This window comes from Arvicola amphibius, chromosome 10 (genome assembly GCF_903992535.2).
Source record: "Arvicola amphibius chromosome 10, mArvAmp1.2, whole genome shotgun sequence".
NCBI lineage: Eukaryota > Metazoa > Chordata > Mammalia > Rodentia > Cricetidae > Arvicola > Arvicola amphibius.
The window spans coordinates 81,355,060-81,378,406 of NC_052056.1; the positions used below are offsets into that span (position 1 = coordinate 81,355,060).

At 39.4% G+C, this 23,347-nt stretch overlaps 1 protein-coding gene across 1 annotated transcript in view; it reads left to right on the forward strand.

The window, feature by feature from the left end:
* The window catches only part of Cfap251 (cilia and flagella associated protein 251), a 90,437-nt gene that overhangs the window by 22,290 nt on the left and 44,800 nt on the right, over nucleotides 1-23,347 (forward strand). Inside the window, exons 7-9 of the mRNA XM_038344451.1 lie at nucleotides 1,251-1,328; nucleotides 2,910-2,960; nucleotides 21,489-21,697. Of these exons, the coding sequence (XP_038200379.1) occupies nucleotides 1,251-1,328; nucleotides 2,910-2,960; nucleotides 21,489-21,697 (338 nt within the window). The remainder of the gene's footprint in view (nucleotides 1-1,250; nucleotides 1,329-2,909; nucleotides 2,961-21,488; nucleotides 21,698-23,347) is intronic.

Here is a 23,347-nt window from a genome sequence, read left to right on the forward strand (position 1 = left end):
TTTTTGAAGGCTATTTCCCCTAAATGATGACCAGTCTTGTAACCTTTAATCCTGGCACATGGGAGGCAGAGGCAGGTGGATCTCTGTGAGTTCCAGGCCAGCCTGGTCTACAGAGTTAGTTCCAGGCCAGCCTAGTCTACATAGTGAGCCCCTGTCTCAGGGGAAAAGAAAAAGAAAAAAGAAACTAAAAGAAGCATAGCAATTATTTACAGTTCAGGAGATAACTTCCTTGGCAGAAAAGACACTTGAAATAGAAAGTTCCCTGGCTGAAGACTGGTTTTCAGCCATGGGGAGGTCTGGTCCAAGCTTTCCATCAGTCTGCATCACCCCAGGCCTGTGTGCTGCCCTGTGAGTCCAACACAGGCATTGGCGGTTCACATTTACACTGTAGATAGGGTGTTGATGGAGCTGCAGGGCTGTGTCCCGCCACCCGACTAGCTTTACCCAAAATAATTATATGGAAAACTGTATTCTTTTAAACACTGCCTGGCTCATTAGTTTTAGCCTCTCCATCAATAGGGCAAACGATTGGCAAGGAATAGGCCTGAAGGTAGGGGGAGTGGAGGGGGTGGGGCAGAAGCAGCTTGCTCTCGGCCTCCAGCGTCCCAGCTGGCAGCTCCTGCTCCCTGCACAGGCTCAAATCTTCCAGCCAGGGGTTTCTGTCCCATAACTGTGGCCATTGTTTGGTTTCTGCATTTAGCATTTCCCTCACTACAGTTTCTTTGGCGTCGATTTTTGGGAAGGGTGCCAACAACTCACGCCATACTGTCTTGGCAGCAATCAGAACTCACTCCCAAAGCCTCATATTCATTCCAAGATCTCTTGTGGCCCTGTCAGTCTCTGAAGTGTGCGCTCATCAGCCTTTGTCTGAGAAAGCACAGAATAAAGATGATTGGAGACGGCGCAGAGGCTGTTGTTCAAGGGTGGAGTGCAGTAGCTGTAGCACCCCGGGTTCATCACCCAGGGGCTGTGGGGGAGGAAAGAATAGATGAATAGCTCAATGGTGGAGACAGCTTATTCTGTGCTTGCTACGGATGATGCCTTGTAATAAATGAACCTTGTAAAGGGAGCGCACCTTACACTCCATCCTTAAAGCCAGTACTTAAATGCTCTTCCTCTTGTTTCCCAGGTTCCAAGTCTTTTGCATTTTTATGTCTATCCCTACTCAGTTACTTGTTTTAATTGTAACAGTTGAAGCGGCAAGAAACAGGTTTGTCTTCATGTAACCCATCTTATGCCCTATGCTTCAGAACTACCTCACCTTCAACCCCGCGAGCAACAAGGAGCTGGTGAGCAACAGCAAGACACAGGCTGTCTACTACTCCTGGGTGAGTCGAGCAGGCCGTTCCAACCGTGGATGGAAACATACGTTTAGTTCCTGAATATGGATGTCCCATAGTATAATAATAGTGCATCTCTGTAGGAAGCAATGAACATGTATTTAAATGTTTTTATTTAATTATGGTATTTATCTTAGTCTCATTGGAAATTAGCATATTAAATTAGAAGCAGATAATTAAACTTCATTTAATTTTTTTAAGGTAATGAGGCAAATATTTATTTGACTATATATCTAATAGGTCCGAAAGATGGGTTTGGTTTCATTTGTTTGTTTGACACCTTGAACTCTATTCCAAATTTCGGAAAGGTTTTTTTTTTGTTTTGTTTTGTTTTTGTTTTTGAGATAGGGTTTCCTGTGTAGCCCTGGCTGTCCTGGAACTCTCTCTGTAGACCAGGCTGTCCTCAGACTCAGAGATATACCTTCCTCTGTCTCCCAACTGCCAGAATTAAAGGCATGGGCCACTACCGCCTAGCTCATAAAGTAATTTTTTTAAAGTAAGAAATAGTTTATTTATTATTTGACAATTTCATCCCAACTCCCTCTCCACCTGCCCTCGGGAATCCCCAACTCTTCCCTCCCCTTCCCTTCAGGAACCCTCAGCTTCTCCATCCACTCCCCCTAAGTACCACAACATGTTCCCCACTGCCCATTTCATGTCATTTGTTTATTTATTTAATGAGATTAAAGAAACACGCAAACAGCCGCAGCAGAATACAGATGGACTTTGACTCAGCTCCTAGGTGGTCACCTTACAGACCTGCAAACAGGCGCTCAGACAAACAGTCTACCTAAGTAGTCATGGCAGCTGCGCTCTTACCAGTGACCAAAGTGCTCCGCACACTCACTCACCTGTGGCCCTGCATGCCTCTAATCACAGCACTCGGGAGACAGGTTCTCTATGAGTTCAAGGCCTACATGGTCTACAGAGTGAGTTACAGGACAGCTAAGGCTACATAGAGAAACCCTGTCTCAAAAAACAAACAATCAAACGAAAAAGAAGCAACACAGTTTGGTTACCAAGTGTATGATTCCATTTATATGGAACACTGGACCAGGTAAGTCCACAGAGACAGGGAGTAGGTTTATGGCTGTCAAAGGTGGAGCAGAGCAGGCAGGAAGTGGTTGCAGGTCTCCCTGGGCTGACAGGAATGGTTGTTAAGCAGCATTATGAATATCATCCCTGCCACTGACGTGGACACCCAAGGAAATGCACTTGCCTTAAAAAAAGAAAAAGAAAGTAAACAAAGCAAAACCAAAGACTTGTTGAAAGGCTGCATGTCGTTGATATTTACTGCTTTGGGTGTTTATTTTCACTTTAAAGCCTCATTAATGTAGAGCTCAGATTCGCATTAACCACTACACAGAGGCACAATCATGCTGGCTTTTAAATAGATTTGTGTTTCTTTTCAAATGTTTTTAGCTCTTCCCCAGGTGACAGGTTTTCTTCCCATAGGAGCTGCGGCCCTCTGATCCCATTTGGGTGCATTCGCTCTGGGTTAGTTAGCATGTAGTGCCTGTCTTGGCAGCTTAGTCTTTAAATAGTAATGTCTTTTTCTGTGCTTTTCAGCATGAAGAGAGGGGTATACTTGCTCACAGTGCCCCAATTTTAACAGAGAAAGTGAGTATTCCTGTTGTATTCTCATGTCAGACACCGTGAAGGGGGAATGCGGGTGTGCTGACTTGGTGGGTGTGGGCTTGCCTGGATCCTTTGTCCGTAATGAGTCGTCTTGTTAAAAATAATAGAAGTCTTGTAAAAATAAAACAAAAGATGGAAAAAGATGGAAATACCGAGAGATGGATAGATTTCATAACGTGCATGTGTCTGTTGACAAAGAATGAGCGCTAAGGACAACAGAGAGCCGGCCAAAGGGAGAAATGAGACGAGTGAACTGGGGGAAACAAATGCGATCTCCTCGGGAAGGTTACTCTGTGTCTGTCTGCAGACTTTGTTCTTGTGCTCATGACTCCTGGCGGCCATGTCTCATAAAGTCCCTGTGAATAATGAACTAGAAAGTAGTGGACCATTGCTGCTGAGGGAATAGAGAAGTTGGTTTCTGTAAGCTGGTGCCATGTCTCCAGTTGATGAGGGCAGAACCATGTTCCGTGTAGGCTTCTGCTTTAAAGATACTTTTTAGATGTAACATGGAGGGTGTGATGGCTCATGCTTACACTTGGGAGACAGAGGCAGGCAGATCTTTGTGTTCAAGAATAGCCCGATTATACAGAGTGAGTTTCAAGACGTCCAGGACTGCACAGTTGTCACAGACAAAACTAAACAAACAAACAAATCCCTGAGGGCTGAGGACGTTGCTCAGTTGATAGAGTGCCTGTCCATCATGGTCTAGAAGGAGGGAGCCTCAATTGAGAAAAATGCTCCTATAAAATCTAGCTATGAGGCATTTTCTTAATTAGTAATTGATGGGGGAAGGGCCAGTCCATTGTGAGCGGAGCCATTCATGGGCTGCTGGTCCTGGGTTTTATAAGAAAGAAGATTGAGCAAGCCATGAGAAGCAAGCCAGTGAGCAGCACCCTCCATGGCCTCTGCTTCAGCTCCTGCCTCCAGGTTCCTGCCCTGCTTGAGTTCCTGTCCTGACCTCCTTCAAGGATGTACTACAGTATGGAAGTGTAAGCCAAATAAACCCTCCCTCCCCAAGTTGCTCTGGTCAAAGTGTTCCATGACAGCAATAGAAGCCCTAACTAAGACACAAATCTATAATCTTCTTGCAGAGGGCAATGGGCAGCAGATTTGCTGTGGTATATGATAGATTTCTGAGTTTCCTTCCTTTCTTCTTCCCTCCATAAATCCACTGCAGGCTTCATCACAGCCCATTTCTTTTTCTCCATGTATCTTTAAAGACTTCTGTAGCATGAATAATAAAAACTCAGAGACTGGCATTGGGGTTCAAGCTGAAGATCAGAAAAGCAAAACAGCCAAGCTGCTAGAGAAGCCTCACCTCTACCAGGCTGGGCGACTGCAGCCTGAGCCTCTGTCTCCTCCTGTTTTATATTCCCCTCTAGTGCTGGGGTTAAAGATGTGAGCCGCCACCACCTGGATCTGTTTCTGCATTGATCTTGTGTAGCTCAGGGTGGCCTTGAACTCACAGAGGTCCAGCTGCCTCTATCTCCCAAATCCTGGGATTGAAGGTGTGTGACACCACTGCTTGGCCTCCAGTGGCTTAGTTTTACCTTCTGATCTTCAGGCAAACTTTACTTATTAAAACATGAATAAAATATCACCATATTTCCCCTTTGTGTCTAAAACTTAAAAAGAGTAACTAATATAAGAAAAACTATATACAATAAGTAAAATAACTATATACATTATACACAGGCAATAAATATATCAACAATCTCTAGTTCATTTGCATTTGGCAAATTCAGAGAAAATACCCCATTTCTATTCTGTCTTGGTGACTCCAAAGTCTTGTACCTAATTTACTTTCTATCTTAACTTGATTTCTGCATCTGGTAAACAAGGAAAACTGTAACTATCTAGTCTTCAACTCATTCAGAGACCCACGAAGGAAATAATATTAACTGAGTAAACAGGAAGTGCCAGCAAGTGACTTCCAAAAACTGTGAGAAATGACAGAAATAGCAGGCTACCTGGACAGCCACTCAGAGTTCCTCTGCAATGCTGAGGCATCCATCTTCAGCCTACAGGCCTAGAATATCTGACAGACTTTTCTATGAAGCAGGGTTTTTGAAGGATTGTCCTGCCTTGTCTGGGAAAGGTTTGGCAGTCACTCTCTTCTGTGTCCTACTTGTCCATTAGGACAGCACACTGTCAGAAGTTGAGACAAGGGCATTTTATTGCCCCATGGCTTACTTTTGCCACGAAGAAAGCAAACTCCATATGAAATTTCTTTGGTGCTCATCATCTTCTCTGAAGTAGATTGGTGCTGCCAGGAGCAGACATGTTGTATTGTCATAAAGAAAAAAGAACCTATGTTATTAAAACATTTTAAATGCCATATTCTGTAGATCTCTGAAGTGTTTGATGATGACCTGTCTATTTAAAACATATCTCTGTTTGACCTTGAAAATATACCTAATGTGACTAAAAGTTCAATTGTAATAGGTGACTAATTACTAACCTGCATTTCCTTATTATCCTAAACAGTTGGTAATAATAACTTTCAAGGACTAGAAATTTACATTATACTGTTAAATGAGTTGTATAGGTATGATGCCTTGAACAAGATTAGAAATGTATGTACAGTCTCTTTTAACAAAATTAGTCTCAAATTTGTATCAATATACAAAATTTGTATATAACATACAAAAGTCCAATCTAGTGTAACATATTTAAAGCTAGTAGTTGCCTTTTTAAAAGTACATTCAATAATCTACCTTTTTATCTTATCATATCTATATCCCCCTTTTCTCTTTTCAAGAACCTTGACTCTAATTTTCTTTGTTTAGCTTTTTTCCTGACCATTACCAATAACAACTTGTAACCAATCCCCTTAAACAATGACAAATCCATAACCCATTGAACAACCAAAAACCACACACCCCACCTCTTGGGAATGTGGGCATCATATTCTTAAATTTACTTCCTGCTGTCTGGAGGTGACAGTGTCTTTAGGGATCCTGAAAAGAAAATTTGGGGTTAATTGTCAAGTCCTGGGAGAGGTAGCTGTATCATTTGTTGTCCAGTATCTGCGTAATGAGAAAGTACAGGGCTATTCTCAAGTCCTGGCTAGAGTAGTCTGTTAGACTAAATCATCTCAGCTAGCCACCTCAAAATTGTTCTGAGAAGTTTATAGTCCAAAAGTGAATCTTTAGGTGGTGTTTTGCTGTTTAGCGATGTTATCTTAGTCCTGGAGAAATTATTGTTGTAGGGCCCCATCCTCCTTATGGAGAACTCAAAGATCACCATTAGGCATGCTCATGGTTCACTACAGAAAACTGATAGAGACTCAAGCTTGAAATCATGTACATGAAGGTAGATGAAACCTTTATCTAGAATTAGTTAGTACTCTATATGATCACTAATATCATGACAAAAAGTGTTTTTATATTTATCTGATAAATCTTATACCTTAAGAAAAGCTGTTAAAGAGTCAATATAAAACCAAAGATTTATGAGATTAGTGGCAATAAAGGAGTCCATAAATATTTGTTTTTCTTCTGTCCCATATCAAGTGGCTCTTCTGACTGAGGCAGAGATTCTGGATTTCACTTTAATGAACATGTTTGGGATTAGAGAAGGAGAGAGCCACACTCCAACTCTAAAGCCAGCTTTAATTTTTAATGAGAATGGGACCACAAAAAGGATTATTTGCATTACATGTCTGTAGAAAACAACAGAAACAAACATTTGGGGAGATTTATGAAATTTTATCCTGATGGAAATGTGATATACCAATAGATCAATTACTCCTTTTCTTGGGGAACTTCTGGATGATTTGTCCTTTTTCTTCAGAGGTCTCATTTTGTCCAGCGATCTTCAGATTTCTTAGCTGGATACCTTTATTCTCCTATAAAGACAGAAACAAAACCCTTCCCCAGCCCTAATTTTGGGGAGATTTTCTTTTGGCAAGTTAAATCTGATCAAATGAAAAACATTGTTAGTTTTATAGGTTAGTTCAGATTAAATGGCCATAGTTCTTAATGAACTGTCATCTTTTCTAATTAAAAGAAGTCTCTTGTTCAAATTTGATCTTTATCAATTTTGATGATAACCATAGCTTTTCTTCTCCTATGAAAACAAAAGCAAAACACCTTTCTCAACATAACACATGCCGTGGTTTCCATTCTGAGGTCAGTACATCTTTAAAGTATATCGGCTGATTTAATTCTGTAGTTTTTTTTATTATCCAATGTCTCTTCCCAGCTGTTGTTCCTTTCTCATTTAGAAAATTCAAAGTTAATAAAGCATTATGCGATCTATTTCTGGGGGTGCTGTGGGACAATGGTCTTGTACCCTGTCACTTGTATTATTTTAAAACACTGATTGACCTGTAGCCAGGCAGGAAGTAGAGGTGGGGTGATGAGAACAGGGGAATTCTGGGAAGAGGAAAGACTCAGTCTGCAGTCGTCACCTAGACACAGAGGAAGCAAGATGAGAATGCCTCACTGATAAAAAGATATTAAGCAATGTGGCTAACACAGACAAGAATTATGAACTAATTTAAGATGTAAGAATTAGTTAATAAGAAAGCCTGAGCTACTAGGCCAACCATTTTATAATTAATGTAGGCCTCTGTTTCTTTGGGACTAAATGGCTGTGGGACTGGGTGGGACAGAAACCTCAGACAACATGGGGTTATTTATCATACCTTTCTGTTTATTTAACATATCCTTTAGAGTTTGATTTGATCTTTCTATAACTGCCTGCCCTGTAGGATTGTGTATAATATGCTTTATATTATAATAAGCAAAAACTGTTTTATTTTCTTAGAGACATATGCTTCTGGAGCATTATCTGTCTTTATTTGTACAGGTATACTTATGATGACCATAACTTCTAGCAAATATATGATTACCAAATCAGCCTTTTTCGAACTCAAAGCAGTTGTCCATTGAAAACCTGAATAGGTATCAATAGACGTACATCAATAGTTTTCTAAATTCTACAAAATGGAACACATCCATCTGCCAGATTTCATCCCTTTAAGTACCCTTTGGATTACTTCCTGCAGGTGGTGCTGTTTGGTTGTATAAAGAACAAATAGGACATTTCCTTATAATTTCCTTGGTTTATTGCTGCTTGATGGAAAAGTCTTTTTTTTTAATCTTCACTATTGATATGATGTTTTCTTATGAAATTCTGAGGCCTTCAGCACACTTCCAATCAATAAGTGATTGATTTCTGCACTAACTCGTGCTAGAGGACATATATGGGATAGGATGTGATATATATATATATATATATGGGATGATTCATATTCCTGATTATATCTTGTAACTGAATAAATAGTGAAGTCAATTCTGTATCATCTGGTATAAATCCAGTCATTTCAATATGCAGAACAACGCTTTCTGCATATTGTGAATTGGTAACTATGTTGAGTGGTTCTTTAATAAAATCCTTTAATGAAGATGGACGTTAAAAAGAAATCCCACACTAGAGCTCAGAATTAAATATAATAAAGTGTTATTTATTTAGGGGTAGACTCACAGATCACACTCCTCTGCTCAAATGGGGAACAGCAACCGAATCCTGCAGCTGGAAGAGAGAGGGAGAGTATGCTTTACATCAATATAAATAGTATAAGAAGCCACGCCCAAGTGGGCAGGTAACTTAAAGGCTACTGGCTGAAGTATTTTCTACAGCACCTCTCCCTTTTGTTTCAATTCGAAATTTCTATGCCTAACACAAAATTATAAACAATAAGAACAAATATTAAGTATAAAAATTAGAATTACAACCAGCATAAACAATATCAAGTAAGAAACATGTGATAAATGTTTCAATAATTATTCTATCCTAAGAAGTCTAAGTGTTGTATATAAATAACTTGACCAAGTCAGAGGAAAGTAACTGTGACTATCTAGTCTTCAACCCCATTGAAGATCTGAGAAGGGAAATAATATTGCTTGAGTAATCAGGAAGTGCAATAAAGTAACTTCAAAAATATGCAACAAATGACAGAGACAACTGGCTATCTGGGAAATCACCCAAAGTCTCATTTGCAACATTGGAGCGACCAACTTTGGTTAAGGTCTAGAGTAACTGACAGACCATTTTCAGAGGCAGGAAAATTTTCAAAACCGTCTAACCCTGTCTTGGCAAGATTTGACAGTCTTTTTTTCTTGTATCCTGCTTGTCCTGTCCGGACAGCATACATTTTGTCAGTGGTCAATGCATGGGCAGTTCCTTGCCCAAAGACCATTTTTAACAAGGAAAAAACAAGCTCCAAGTGGAATGCCTTCGGTGCTCAACATTCTCTTGGGAATAGATCAATGCTGCCAGGAGCAATTGTGTCTCACATCAACAGAACCCTAAGTTATTTGAATGCTATATACTACAGCTCTTTGAAGTGGTTGAAGATTATCTGTCTATGCAGAATACAGTCTCTATGTGTTTAAAGAACCTGATTAGTCTAACTATAAGTATGACAAACATGGATGACTATTGATCTATAATTCTGAATACCTATATAACTTAAAGACTAAGACTTCATATTAGAATATTAAACAATCTTTAAATAACTGTGCAACAAATGAGGACAGTGACCTCAAAATGTATCAACATACAAAATGTCTTAAGCAGAGGTAGAAGCATGCATTCATACAATATGACAAAATAACTTTGCCTAGGTATACAAATATTGTAGACAAAAATAGGAACATTTTCAATATAATTTAAGTTTGTATCAATATATAAGAATCTATACTAATGTAAATTGTCTATAAATAATAGCTCACAAGTATCCACTCTATTGCTCACTGTTATTACCAGTGTGAGCTTACTCACACTAATCTGTTGTCCCATCCAATTTCCCTTTTTTTCAAAGAGATTCCTGAGCCTACATAATTTTCCCCCAACCCTCAACCCTATACCAATTATTATCATCCTCTAACTGATGTACCTAATCCTGAGGACAAACTTTGTTGGGAGAAGGGATGTCTTCTAGAATTACTTCCAGCTGTCATGGGTGATGTTCTTTCTATGGGATCCTATAAAAGTAAAATGATGGTTAAGTTTCAAGATTACTGTCTGGTATAATTGTAAATAGTCTCTGAATATTTGGTAGAGTTTTTCTGGGGTTTCTATTTGTAATTCTGGCCAGAACGTTGTAAAAAGGTGCACCATTTCAGCTAACCAAGTTGGAATCATCTTGAGCAGCTGGTACCCAAAACAGGTCTTATAGTAGCGCTATCAGCATCATGATGTCATATCAACCAGGTGGAATCATTGTTGTGGGGCTCCTTCTTCTTCCTGGAAACTTCAAAGATTACTGCAGGAAAATTAATTGTTCATTGTGGAAAGCTTAAACATTATTTATACAGACATATATTCAATGAAAGGTATGATAGAGACAAAAATAGGTATGAAGAAAAGTAAAATTTTTTCTAAATTCTTTCTTCTTTCTGTCCAATACCAGATGGCTCCTAACATGAGACAGAAACTCTGAATTTTTCTTTTAACAGCATGTTGGTTTTAGAGAAGGACAGAGCCATTGTCCAACACCAAAGCCAGCTTTGATTTTTTTTTAGTGAGTCATGACCATTATTCTAGTTTATGTTCAGAGATTCTTGCCCTCAGATAACCTGTCCTCATAAGTGATAATTCTCTTTGCTTGGTGATCCTATCTAGATAATTATCTTTTTCTCTGTAGGCATCTAGATGTCTAGGGTCTCTTGGCTTTTTGAAGGTGAGAATTTTCCTGCAAAGATAAGAATAGAACCCTGCCCAGCCCTTATGTGGTTTCCTCACCACCTGTGTGGAGCCATCAGTTCTCATTCTCAAGAGGTTTCTCTTTTTCAAACTGAATGTTTATTGATTTTGATGGTATCCATAACTTTTCTTCTCCTGTGGAAACAAGAGTGAAACCCCTTCCCCAACATAGCACATCTCCTGGTTTCCATTGTGAGGTCAACACATCCTTGATATACACTGGCTGATTTAATTCAGAAGACTTTTCTATTATCCAATGTCTCTCTGCTGCTGTTGTTTCTTTCTCATTAGCGTTAAGAAATTCAAGGTTAATAAAGCATTATGTAATCTATTTCTGGGGTTATTTTCCACCCACCTCTGTTTGTTTAACATATCCTTTATAGTTTGACTTGATCTTTCTATAACTGTCTGACCTGTAGGATTGTTTGGTATACCTGTAATATGCTTTATATTATAATAAGCAAAAACGGTTTCATTTTTTAGAGACATATGCTGAAACATTATCTGTCTTTATTTGTGAAGGTATACCCATGATGGCTATAACTTCTAATAAATACATGACTACTGAATCAGCCTTTTCTGAACTCAAGGCAGTTGCCCATTGAAAACCTGAATAAGTGTCAATAGTGTGGTGTATATATTTTAATTTTCCAAATTCTGTAAAGTGGAACACATCCATCTGCCAGATTTCATTCCATTGAGTTCCCTTTGGGTTACTACCTGCAGGTAATGGTGTTTGGTTATAGAAGGAACAAATAGGACATCTCTTTATAATCTCTTTAGCATGTTGCTATGTAATAGAATATTCTTTCTTCAAACCTTTGCTATTGACATGATGTTTCTTATGAAATTCTGAGGCCTTCAACACACTTCCAATCAATAATTGTTCAATTTCTGCATTACCTTGTGCTTGAGGACCTGGCAGACCCTTATGGGATCATATGTGTGTTATATATATGGGACAAAGCCTATTCCTGATTATATTTTGAAACTGCATGAATAATGAAGTCAATTCTGTATCATCTGGCATAAATTCAGCAGTTTCAATATGCAAGACAACTGTTTATGCATATTGTGAATTGGTAACTATATTAAAAGGTTCTTTAAAATCCCTTAGTACCATGAGCATGGCATATAACTCTGCCTTTTGGACAAAATTATAAGGGCTTTGTTCTACCTTACTTAAATCTTCTGATATGTAACCTGCCTTTCCTGGTTTATTTGCATCAGTATAGAATGTGCAGACTCCAGTTATTGTTGTGTTCCATATAATGTGGGAAAGGATCCAAGTAGTTCTCTTTATAAGGTTAATTCTATCACTTTTGAGATAATTGCTATTAATCTCTTCTAAAAAAATTAGCACAAGCTCTTTGCCAAGGTTCATTTTCTTCCCATAATTTTTAAATTTCATTAGTAGTAAAAGGCACTATAATCTTTGTTGGGTCTATACCTGCTAATTGAAGAAGTTTCAATTTTCCTTTTATAATTAATTCAGGTACTTTTTCCACATAAGTTTTTAATTTTTTACTTGGTTTATGTGGTTAAAAGATCTACTCTAAGATAATATCTTCCCTTTGCATTAAAATTCCTGTAGGGGAAATTCTGAAAGGCAATGTGACTAGAATGCAACTAAGATTTGGATTCACCCTATCCACCTGAGCCTCCTGTAATTTCTCTTCAGTGACAATCAATTCACTGTCTGCTTCAACTGTTAATTCCCTGGGACTATTTAAGTCTTTATCACCATCTAAGGTTTTTCTTAAATGAACTATTAGATCAGGTGTTATCCCAACAGCTGGGTATAGACTGGAAATGTCTCCTAACAATCTTTGGAAATCATTAAGAGTTCATAATTGGGGTCTCCTAATTTGTGACTTTTGTGTTCTAATTTTCTGTAAACCTATTTTATAACCTAGGTAATTGACAGAATTCCCTCTCTGTATTTTTTCAGGAGCAATTTGTAATCCTCACTTTGGCAAAACTTTCTTTGCTTCTCAAACATTCTTTCTAAAGTATCTATGCTTGAATCAGATAGCAAAATGTCTTTCATGTAATGGTAGATTACAGATTTAGGATTTTTTTGCGTATTATTTTCAATGGCTGACTTACAAAGTACTGGCATAGGGTGGAGCTATTGAGCATTCCCTGTGGGAGGATGGTCCAGTGGTATCTCCTAGTAGGCTGAGAATTATTGTAAGTAGTTACCATGAAGGCAAATTTTTCTCTGTCCTTTTCTTGTAAAGGTATAGTGAAGAAAGAATCATTTAAATCAATAACTATAAGAGGCCATAGGTTGAATTACCTTGTTGACAGCTCTTAGATCTGTCACCATTCTCCATTTACCAGATTTCTTTTCAATGAACAAATCTTGTCCCTATGCCACAAAGCAGCCTTAAATGCTTGGGACAGGATTCATGACCAGGAAAACGAATTGAATCATATACCAGGGTTAAAGAGGGCCAGAGAACACCCTTTAGTGATTTTTACAACATTAAATAAGGCTGTACAAATAGGAGTAACAGATCCAGATGCTAGATGAGTACTTATTGAATCTCTGGATTTTGAAAATGCCAACTTAGAATACAAAAAGATACTTGGGCCTTTAAAGGTTAGATCAGCACCAATGAATGAATGGATCGTGCATACAATGAACACTGAGATATTTGATTATAATACTGAATCTTGGGTAGGAGAAGCAATTTTCAAAGGCATGAGGAGACATCACAATGCCAAATATTTTAGTTGAGGACATCTGAGAGGGGATTGTAGACAAGGAATTCCTAGAAATAATGTCTCCTCTGGGAATGGCAAAAATAAAAGGTATCCACCTTCTGGATTATGTAGAAAGTGTGGCAAAGGCCAACATTGGACCAATGAATGCAGATCAACAAAAGACATACAAGGCAACCCAATACCATCAGGAATTCCTTGGGGGGCCTCTCACAGGCCCCTATGTCAAAAGTGGTACAGTCATTTCCAGTCACTGTGGAGGACATGTCTCACCAGGAAAATTAAAAATCCAGATCCTTCTGTAAAAAACTATACTGTTCTGGATGATAGAACAAACATGGAGAATGAATCAAAAATTCCAATAGGAAGTAGGAAATGTATATTCTGGCAGACTTCTATAAATGATCAAAGACCAAAGCTAAGAGTGCATATAAATGGCATTGTAATTGTTGGTTTGACAGACATGGATTAGGATGTGAGTATCATTACTCTAGAATCTTGGCATATAAATTGGCCTCTTCAAGAGGCAAATGTTTAATTTCTAGGAATTAGAACCCTATCTCAAGTGAAACAAAACAGGAGATGGGTTGAATGCATAGAGCCAAAAGGACAGAGAGAAAGGCTGAGGCTGTATGTGTGTAATATTGCAGTAAATTTATGGGGTCATGACCTGTTGCAGCAATGGAATACCCAGATTAACATTCCTGCAGTCCCAGAAACTTATATTTTGGGGAAGGATATTATAACATACTATACACAAAGGTCACCAGCCATTCAGGCTATACAAGAACACAAAGCAACTAGCAAATTTTTAGAGATACCAACAGCCCTACCTTTAAAATGGTTAACTAAGAAACCAATATGGGTTAAACAGTGGCCTTTAACAGAAGACAAACTGCAGGCTTTAGAACAGCTGGTACAGGAGCAACTAGATGCTCACCATCTTGAAGAATCAACCAGCCCTGTTGTTCTAAAATTTTTGCCTCTTCTCACAAATAACCTTTCCACAGCAGTTGGGGCCCATCTTCCAGGACTGCTGAAACTAACTGAAGCCAGTTGTGTGGGGTGTCCTTATTGGTAGACACCCATGTCTTTACCATCTCCCTAACAAATGCGGAATCCAAGCTGTAAGTTACAATTTCTTTTAAACCATTCATTCCTAAAGGTATCCATCAACCTTCTTTGGATCCTTTTGGGCATTTAGAACTTGATGCTTTGTCAGAGTAGATTACAGGGTAGGAAGCTAAAACCCTGGGTAAGTCATCTCTGACAGCTACTGGTGATGTTAAATTTTGTCCTTGTACCTTCTTTCCCTGCTCATCAACTCCAATAATTTCCTCAATCTTTTCTAATCTTTTTACTACTGTCTTTTGTAAAGCCCGAATCTCCTGGCTTGTATATATTTCTAGTGATTTCACTGAGGCACCTAGTCTCTGGTCCTCATTCTACACATGTGATTCCAAAGTCTGAAGTTTTTCCTTTAAAAACAACACCTCATCCTTCGACATTATTTGGATTGTGTGCAGATTGCCTTCCTGGATAGATACTCTATCTGCGAACCTATCTTAAGTTTTTTTTTTTAAAAAAATTTATTTATTTATTTATTTATTTATTTATTTACTATGTATACAACATTCTGCCTCAGTGTATGCCCACACACCAGAGAAGGGCACCAGATCTCAGTACAGACGGTTGTGAGCCACCATGTGATTGCTGGGAATTGAACTCAGGACCTCTGGAAGAGCAGCCAGTGCTCTTAACCTCTGAGCCATCTCTCCAGCCCCCCTATCATAACTTTTAAACAGATTTTGATTTTCATATTCAACAGTATGAATTCTTTCAGATAATTTCTCAGTACCCATTGACATGGATTGAATTTTGTCTGTCAAATTAATGTTATCCTTTTCCATAGCATTAATTTTTCAGGTAACTTGATTTTCTATGGTATTAATCCTGTCAGCTAGCTGTTCATCTTTAGTATGTAAAGACTGTATCATTTCCAAAAGTGACTCATTCTTGGCTCTGTTATCAAACCATTTTCTTAAGGATATAATATCATTGACAGAAGTTTCTGTCTTGCCTGGTCCCACAGCTGTTCAATCCCAAAGAAATACATTAATTATAAAGTGGTTGGCCTATTAGCTCAGGCTTCTTATTAACTCTTATATCTTACATCTTAACCCATAATTCTTGTCTGTGTTAGCCACATAGCTTGGTACCTTTGTCAGCAAGGCAGTTTCATCTTGCTTTCTCTGTATCTGGGTCACAACTGCAGACTGAGTCTTTACTCTTCCCAGAATTTTCCTGTTCTTGTTGCCCTCCCTCTACTTCCTGCCTGGTCATCCAGCCTATACTTCCTGCCTGGCTACTGGCCAATCAACTTTTTATTAATAATAATACAGGTAACAGGATAAAAGACCATTGTCCTACAGCACAATATGCAGAAATAAACTGAGTCCCAATATCCAATAAATGGATGTATCACAATAACCATATAAGCCTTGCAGTACAATCCACAGTATTAGCAAAAAGATTATTAAAATTTTGCAGGCAAATGTTTTCTGCCATTATATAACTTTCAAGTTTATTGATTTATTAATTAATCAAATAGTTACCAGTGTTATGAGATTCAGTGTAATAGGTATTTTAGGTGTAATAATCTTTATTGTCCAGCCGGCATCGCAGTTGCAGAGTGGGAACCAGCGGTACAACCCGCGGCAGCATGAATAGTCCTGTGCAGCTTTGGTCTTCTGCCTTGGTGCTGGTCAAATACTGACAAATATGCTTTGCTTGACAAACCAAAAGCAATCAAATCAACTCCATACACAGAGTAAGGAACCCAGAACTCATGAATAGGGAACACAACCTGGAAGCTTCACATGTTGCCGCTTGGTAGGGAATGCAGCAATGTTGGGGAGAAATGTGCATGAGCTTGGGAAATTTCCAAGTCACTACACACTTAGCTCTGCTGTGGCTGGGGTTATTAAAAAAACACTTAGTAGGTGAAAGCAAGCCAGGCAGGCAGGGGTGGGAGACTTTCTGGGCCGTGGACTGTTTGGGCTTTTTGGACCAGCCCACCTGGTATTTGTGGAGTTGGGATGCACCATGTTGGGTGTCAGATGAAGATGGACTCTAAAAAGAAATCCCACACTAGCTCAGAACTGAGTACAATAAAGGGTTATTTGTTTAGGGGTGGACTCACAGATCACAGTCCTCTGGTCAAATGGGGAACAGAAACTGAATCCTGCAGCCAGAAGAGAGAGGGATCACATGCTTTACATTGGCATTTATAGTATAAGAGGCCACGCCTAAGTGGGCAGGTAACATAAAGGCTACCGGCAGAAGGATTTCCTACAGCACGTTAGTACTATGAGAATAGCATATAATTCTGATTTTTTGACAGAATCATAAGGGTTTTGATCTGCTTAAATTTTCTGATTTGTAACCTGCCTTTCCTGGTTTATTTGTAATAGTATAAAATGTTGGGATTCCAATTGTTAGTGTGTTCTGTACAGTGTGAGGAAGTTAATTCTGTTTATACATTGAACTCTTTTGCTTTTGGGATAGTTGTTGTTAATATCTTCCAAAAAATTACTACAAGCTCTTTGCCAGGGTTCACTTTCTTACCATAATTTCATCATTATTAAAAGGTAGTATAGTTTCTGTTGGGTCTATTTCTGCTAATTGATAAAGTCTCAATTTTCCTTTTAGAATTAACTCAGAGACCTTTTACACATATGTTTTTAATTTTTTACTTGGTTTATGTGGTAAAAAGTTCCAACCTAAGATAATATATTCATTCTACATTAAAATTCCTGTAGGGGAATGTTTGGAGGATAATATCACCAGAATGCTGTTAAGATTCAAATCCATATGATCCACATGTGCCTTCTCTAATTTCTCTTAAAAGTCAATTCTCTCTGAACTTCAGCTGATAATTTGCTGGGACTATTTAAGTCCTTGTCACCATCTAAGGTTTTGTTTAAATTAATCAGGTCATCAGGACCTCTCCCTATAGTGGGCTGTAGATTGAAAATCTCTTTTAGCAATCTTTGGAAGTCATTAAGAGTCTTAAATCAATTTCTTCTAATTTGTACTTTTGGGGGCCTAATTTTTTGTAAACCTCTTTTATAGTATAAATAATTAATAGAATCTCCTCTTTGTACTTTTTCAGGAACAATTTGTAACCTTCCAAAAGGCAAAATTTTCTTTACTTCTTCAAACATTCTTTCTAAAGTATTTACATTTGAATCAGATGGCAAAATGCTGCTGCCCATGTAATAGTAAACTACAGATTCAGGAAATTTCTTAAGTATCATTTCCATGGCTGACTTATAAAATATTGCATAGGGTGAGGCTATTTATCATGTCCTGTGGGAGAATCTTCTATTTATATCTTTTAGCAGTCTGAGAATTATTATAAGTAGGCACTGTGAAGGCAATTTTTCTGTCTTTTTCTTGTTAAGGTACAGTGAGGAAGTAATCTTTTAAATCAATGTCCATAAGGGCCATCCTGTAGGCAATAGAGAAGGCAAAGAAATGCCAGACTGTAGAGAGCCCATTGGCTGAGTCACCTTATTAACAGCTTTTAGATCTGTCACCATTCTCCATCTTCCAGATTTCATTTTAACAGCAAATATAGGAGCATTCCAAGGGCTAGTTGATTCTTCAATATGGTAAGCATCTAGTTCCCCCTGTACCAGCTGTTCTGAAGCCTGCTGTTTCTCTATTGTTAAAGGTCATTGCTTAGCTCATACAGGTTTGTCTATCAACCATTTAAAGATAAAGCTGTTGTGCCCTGTTTTTGTATAACCCAGAATGGTCGGTGACTATTCTTTATAATATCTTATAATATTTTTCCCAGAACTGTATGTTAATTTATGATTTGTTTCTAAGATTGGGGAAATGTTAATCTGAGTATTCCATTGCTGTAACAAATTATGTCCCCATAAATTCTTTGCTATATTAGCTACATATGGTTTAAATATTCTTCTCTGACCTTCTGTCCCTATACATTCAACCTATCTCAAGCTCTGTGTTACCTGAGATAAGGTTCTGATCCCCAAAATCTGAACATTTGCATCCTGAAGAGGCAATTTGTTTGCCAAAATCCTGATGAAATTATTGTTACATCCACAGCTGTGTCTACCAGAACTTCAATAACAATGTCATTTATTTGTATTTTTAATTTTGGCCTTTGTTCATTTATAAAAGTTTGCCAAAATACTTGTTTTATGGTTTCTTCTGAATTTTTTTGTTCTCTCTTCTATTATCCAGAGCAGTATGGTTGCATATAATATGCATTAGGTTCATTAATTGCTCTTGGAAGGAGTTTCCTCTATGATGGCAGGAAATGAATGATCCAGATTTGGTATAGGGACTTGCAGGAGGTCCCACATGGAGTTTCCTGAGGCAAAGGATTACCATGAATATTCCTCATTGACCTATACTCATTAGTCCAATTCCTGCCTTTGTCACACTTTCCACATAGTCCAGAATGGAGAGGCATTTGAATGGATTATTCTTTGAAAAAACATTGTTTCTAGGAATGCCCTGTCTAAAATACCTTTTAGAATGTCACAGTTATAAAATCACCTCTCCTATCCATGCCTCAGCATGTTCACGAGATTCAATCTTAATTGTATCTCGGATCAATTCCTCCAGAGGTGCTGACCATGCCTTTAATGGCCTAATTTTCCTTTTGCATAGAGAACTGACATTTTCAAAAGCCAGAGATTCAATTATTATTTGTCTAGCTTCTGTATTTGGTATCCTTCTATTTACTGCTGAAGTAGATCTTTGTAAGAAATATATAAAGGCTTCCTTTGGGCCCTGTATAACTTTAGTAAATGACTCAATTTTCTTTACTATTTCTCCAGTTCTGTCCCAAGCATTCTAAACTGCTGTGTGGCATAAACCCAGTGTGTGGTCATCACACACAGCCTGCCTTCCTATAGTAGCATAATCTCCTTCTCCAAGAAGTTGGTCTTGGGAGATCTCCCTACCTCTGGCTCTACTCCATTTTTCAATAATCTTAGCCTCTTCTCTGAACCAGGTTCTCCACTGTAACTGTGGACCAGGCTCTAAGACACCTTTAACCAATTCTATCCAGTTGTTAGGTATAATTCTATTACAAACTGACCACAAGTTTAACATTTGCTTCACAAAAGGTGAATGCATGCCATACAGAGTTTTGCTTCCTAGAATCTCCTTAAATCTAACATTGGCACAGGAGTCCAGTTAGCTGTAACAGAGTCTCTGCCATTTGGCAATTCCTGTAAGGTTACTAGATATATTAAAGTTGGTTGTCTGAAAGCCTCAGGCTGTTCTTCTCTATTTTTATAATACAATGCTGTAATTGGCTCTCCATTAAATTTCTCTGTCTGGATTTGAATATCTCTGTGATCTGTGATCTGTGTTTCTAAGGCCTGTATCTTAGAACTCAGATTAACCAACATTTTTTAGTGATAAGACAAAAATGATAAAGGTGATAATGTTTACAATTGACATTACATAAATCCCACCTAAATTAGATATTCTCTCATTTGATTGTTCTGTTTTCAAACTGTCTTGTATATTATCATTTTATCCCTCTCCATTGTAATGGTTTTTCCCATTTTTTAATGTGGGAAAAACTCTCTCTTTTAACTAATTCCTCCCTTTAAGAATTCCCAATTGTTTTATGAAATCTACTGACGATGTTGATGAAGATGTGAGGCTGATCGCTGCTGCATAGATCGGTAAAAGCCTGACCGAATTTCATGGCAGCTACCTAGTTTGGCAGCAGCCCAAGAAGTGGGGGGGAGGGTGTTCAGGGAGAGCCCACAACACACGGTGGAGAAAGAGAGCTGGCTGTCAGAAAAATGCACAGAGGTTTGTCTGGAAAAAGCACATGTGTTGGAGGGCTGCCTGAAAGCCAGAACAGAAGGATCCCAAACTCACTCAGAGGCTTGGGGACAAAAGAAAAGTAAGCCTAGCCGGGTGGAGTTGGAGCCCCACATGCAGCCCCGGCCTGTGCTGATGACTTTGTTGTGAATCTGTACCCCAAACATTGGGCACCTAATATAGCACAAGTAATAGAAACCCAGAGACAGATACTGGGGTTCAAGCTGAAGATAAGAAAAGCAAAACAGCCAAGCCACTAAAGAAGCCTTACCTCTACCAAGGCTGGGCAACTGCAGCCTGAGCCTTTGTCTCTTTCTGTCTTTCCCTCTAGTGCTGGGGTTAAAGGCACGGCTCAGAGTGGCCTTGAACTCACAGAGGTCCAGCTGCCTCTGTCTCTTAAATCCTGGGATTAAAGGTGTGAGACACCACTGCCTGGCCTCTAGTGGCTTACTTTTATTTACCCTCTGATCCTCAGGAAAGCCTTATTTATTAAAACATAAATAAAATATCACTATAGATTTTATTTTAAGATTAAGCATGTGCATGTGTGTGGGGTGGGGGTTATGTGCCTGGGAGTGTTGGCACCTTGGGAATCCAAGGTATCAGTTTCCCCAGAGCTGGACTCACAGGAGGCTGTGAGCTGTCCAGCACGGGTGTTGGGAACTGAACTCACGGGTGTTGGGTCCTCTGGAAGAACAGTATGTGCTCTTACCCTCTGAGCCATCTCTCCAGCCCTCCTTCCATATTTTCTCTCTGAAACATTGTATAAGAAAGACAGGGCTAAATGTCTTGTTTATCTCACAAAGCATACATCGAATAGGTGGTCTTATGCTAAGGGCCAGAAGAGTTTCTTCTGCTGAGACAATACCTTGCAGCCAAAGGACATCACCCAGAGCATGACAGACTATGTGTTTAAGAGCCTCCATGAGAGAAGCTGGGCAGGTATCAGCAGCAATTAGGCATTCTTGGGTCACGTTTCACCGTGTATCTGAGCACAGCCCATAACCTTCAGCGAACCTGCAGAGGGTCAGGAGCTCGTTACCCACAGGCTTCAGCCATTTCTTTTTTGTCTCACTGTATTTTCACCCTGATGTTATAAAACGCCACGCTGATACATGTAACTCCTAACCCGTGATTTATAACCCATACTGTAACTTACAACCTGTCTCTGAAACACAGACGTTCAACAAACTCGTGGGAAAATTCAGCCAGTCTGTCTTTCACTTGAAGTTAGCACAAATACTTTCGGCCACGAAGGAAGGGAAGCTTGTTGTCTGGGATATCCACTACCCCCCATCGTCCTCCGTGTCGGCCTTTCCCTTCATCAAGCCTCGCAAACTGGTCCATTTACAGAAGGAAGGCATCACCGTCCTCACCACAGTCGACAAGTAAGGAGCCCATTGGAGGAGATCCTGGTGTGATCACGCATGTATTGTAGAGCTCTGGTTTATGTTCACATGTATTTGTAATTAAAATATAATTACATCATCTTCCCACTAACCCCTCCTATGTACCTCCTTGCCCTTTTCCCAATTCATGAACTGTTTTCTAAAATTGTTGCTACATATTATATATATAAAATATAACACATACACACAACACACACACACATATATTCCTAAATAATTAGCTGCAACCTACACAGTTCGTACAATGTTGCTTGTATGCATATGATTTCAGGGCTGAACACTTGGGATTAGACAGCCAGTTGAGGGCTTCTTCCCTGGGGGAAGACTATTCTTCCAGCGAGTTCTCTGTTAGACCCTTTTTGTTTCCATCACCATAGACACACACTGCTTCTGGGGGAGTTGACACCTGGAGTATCAGTTGTCTTTCAGCAGGAGAAATGAGCACTTGAGGTTCAGCATAGGAATGGGTGCCTTTTTGTTCTGTTTTGTTTTTGAGACAGGGTTTCTCTGTGTAACAGCCCTGGCTGGCTGTCCTAGAACTCACTCTGTAGACTCACAGCTTGAGGCTGGTCTCAAGCTCACAGAGATCCACCTGCCTTTGCCTCCCGAGTGCTGGAATTAAAGGCAAATACCACCACCATCTGCAGGTGCTACATGCATTAACAGGATTTTATTTTAATATGTTTTCTTTCTTACTATTTTTTAAAGATTTATTTATTATGTATACAACATTCTGCCTCCATGTATGCCCGCACGCCAGAGGAGGGCGTCAGATCTCAATACAGATGGCTGTGAACCATCATGTGGTTGCTGGGAATTGAACTCAGGACCTCTGGAAGAGCAGCCAGTGCTCTTAACCTCTGAGCCATCTCTCCAGCCCCTTTCTTACTATTTTTTATAGGGTCTCATTGAGTAACCCTGGCTAGCTTGGAATTCACTGTGTAGACCAGGCTGTCCTGGAACTCACAAGGTCTGTTTTCTTTTGCCTCTTCCCCCTGAAGAGCCGGAACTAAAGGCATGCACTACCATGCCCGGCCGCTAACAAGACTTTTAAAAAGTCTCACGGGCACACATTGTGTTTAAAAATCTTGTGTGTTAGTGACACGAAAAGGGACTCCTTTTCTTCTGTGCTAATGAAACCTGTTTCAGAGCCCCAAATTTCATGCTTTAAATGTGAGAAAATACCTCAAGGGGCTCGAGAGGTGCTCAGCCATTAAGAGCACTGGCTGCTCTTGCTGAAGACCTGCGGTTGGGTCTCCGCACCCACATGTGACTTACAACCACTCATAAATCCATCTCCAGGGACCCAACAACCTGTCGGTCTGAGTGCAGTCCCTGGAACCCGTAGAGGGGGAGGTGAGAAGTTGCCCTTGGTCTGCCCGCTTGTGGCCCTTCGCTCAGCCCCAGTCGTTCCATGAGGATTGCATGTCTGCTCCTTAGCACACCGGGAGCCCTAGGTAAAAAGCAACTATCACTAGTGTGTTAGAGAAGTTCCTGCAACTGTGAGAAAATGTCTTTAGGACAAGAACCTGCCCTGTGGCTGGAGTCACTGTACAGTCCATCTTCACTGTGCCCGTTAACCTTCATCTGCACCACTCAGTGCAGGACGCTGGGCAGTCCTGGCATCCT